Below are 1,986 nucleotides of genomic sequence, written 5' to 3' on the forward strand. Positions count from 1 at the left end.
CAGGTCAATTTTACCCATAAAAGCATCAGGAGACACAAGTTTCAAAACAGTCCTCATGTCTTCTAACTTGAAATGAGGAGGTTTTATGAATTTGTTTAATTTTTTGAAATTGAGAATAAATCGTTTTTTACCATTTGATTTATCGACCAAAAAATAGGATGAGATAAATTGGCCCTGGCAGAAGACACAAGGCTCAATCGCTCCAATTCTTACCAACCTGTTCAAGTCTCCCCTCAGGACAGCCCCCTCCAGTTCAGAGCATTTTGGTTCTAGGGGGGATCATGGATTGATGAGGAATGGAGGTGAAAGGAATTCTATAGCCCCTCACGCACTCCAGAACGAAGGCATCAGAACAGATTGTTTCCCAGGAAGGGAGGAAATGCTTGATATTTCCTGCAGATGTTCTTACCATGGCTTCTTGTTCTCGTGCGTGTTCGACGACTCTGCTGACGACGTCTGCTGAGGGTTGCTGTTGCGTTTGGGAAATTTTCTGCGATTGAAGGAGCTGCTGCTCGATTTGGATGATGTCTGAGGCTTCTGGCCCATTTGTTTCCTGAACCTCACAAATGAGCTCTTCGGGTTTAAAGAACTTTGTTTCTTCGGTAGAGCTGGAGGGATCTTAAGTTCCTGGCCCAACTTGGACAATGTCTTAAACTCTTTCACCTTGTCGGAGAGGTTAGAACCATACAGCATCTGATCTGGAGTTGTCTCTTCAAGGGCACTGCGCACCTGCTTATTTAAGCTAGGTGATATAAAAGCTCGCCTCGTCGTAGAGAAACCAAAATGAATTTGGGTCATCATTTTCCCTGCATCGCATAACTTCTGGAGAAGGTCTAGTTTGTCGATCTCCTCCGCGAGTAAACTTGAAATAGCCGCTCCCAGAGCTACGAGAGCAGAGCCTGTGAGATTTTGAGAAGCACAAAACTTTTTGTCCCTTTGAGTCAAGGCATCTGTCGAAATGGATGCAATCTCTGGATTGAGTTTAGGGGCCTCAAAGAGACATTTACTGGAAGAACGAGGATACCTATCCATCATTTTGGTTAGGACCTCCTGTTGAACCTTCGAGGTTAACCAAAAACTCCAGCGAGCCTCTAGATCATTCTGGAAAAAGATCTCTGTCTCAACAGGCTTTGATGGGTCTGCGCCCAGAACCTCCAACAGTTCTGAGTCGAGTTCATCCAATTGTGAACTTTCCAAGTCAATCAGATCAGGAGAAATCTCCTCGAATATGACTGGAGAGGATGTAGATGGAGGCTTGTCGCCTAGGATATTTGCGTCAGGCACAGTAGGTGTGTCAAGCACTAAGGGACTTGAGTCTTGTGAGGTAGAACCGTTCGATAGCTTCGAACCATCAGTTTCCCACCATTATTCTCCTTGTCTTCGATATCGTCATCTAAACCAGAGGAGGATGGGAAGAAGTGAGGTTAAGCTGTGAGTCGTTCCATAGAGGATAAGCTCTGCCTTGAAAACTTTCGGACGTCGTTTGGTTTAGTCTCTAGGATCGAACCCGAGCGTCCAAAAGAATATTGAAAGTCGAAGACATAGGAAAAACTTACCTTTATTAACATTTGACTGTTCAGAAAAGAGACGCTGAACCTGATCATTCAATTTCTGAATTTTACGAAGAATTTCTTCCTTTTCATCACGCTCTGCGTGCCTCTTTTTCTTGTGTTTTCCCATGATACAGGAGAAGTCGTGAAAAATGAAGAGAAATAGCTAAAATTTAATTAAAAACTGTGGAAACACTGAGAAGCGTGCGTTCCGCTCGTGCACATGGAATATGATGACAACATGGCGGATCCTCGGCGCCGAGGCGATGGGTCCGTCATTTTTCTCTGGTCTCTGAAGACGTGTGGCTCCGCTTAGCCGCAGGCGGCTACTACAAGTTATTTAAATCTCGAAGACGAGGCTCGAATATAATGGCAGGTGGCCATATCGTCGTATTCCGCAGGGGGCCTATTCTCGAGTGGATCGGAAATATCTCCG

The 1,986-nt window shown here is 44.9% G+C and overlaps 1 protein-coding gene across 1 annotated transcript; it reads right to left on the minus strand.

Annotated features, from left to right (window-relative positions):
* Positions 1-405: 405 nt before the first annotated feature.
* On the minus strand, positions 406-1,680 carry LOC107046764. Its single transcript, XM_015269469.1, has 2 exons — positions 1,557-1,680; positions 406-1,316 (listed from the first exon to the last, which is right to left on the minus strand). The coding sequence occupies exons 1-2, from the start codon at positions 1,678-1,680 to the stop codon at positions 406-408; spliced, it is 1,035 nt and encodes a 344-aa protein (XP_015124955.1).
* Between the last annotated feature and the right edge of the window lie 306 nt (positions 1,681-1,986).

Source organism: Diachasma alloeum, unplaced genomic scaffold, assembly GCF_001412515.2.
Source record: "Diachasma alloeum isolate Michigan unplaced genomic scaffold, Dall2.0 Dall_scaffold_01915, whole genome shotgun sequence".
NCBI classification, from domain to species: Eukaryota; Metazoa; Arthropoda; class Insecta; order Hymenoptera; family Braconidae; genus Diachasma; species Diachasma alloeum.

Excerpts from the sequence above, each read along its gene's own strand:
- LOC107046764 (XM_015269469.1), bottom strand. The coding sequence starts at position 1,680 with ATGGGAAAACACAAGAAAAAGAGGCACGCAGAGCGTGATGAAAAGGAA. Across the intron at positions 1,317-1,556 it reads ACAGTCAAATGTTAATAAAG|ACTCAAGTCCCTTAGTGCTT; the intron begins GTAAGTTTTTCC and ends CTACCTCACAAG.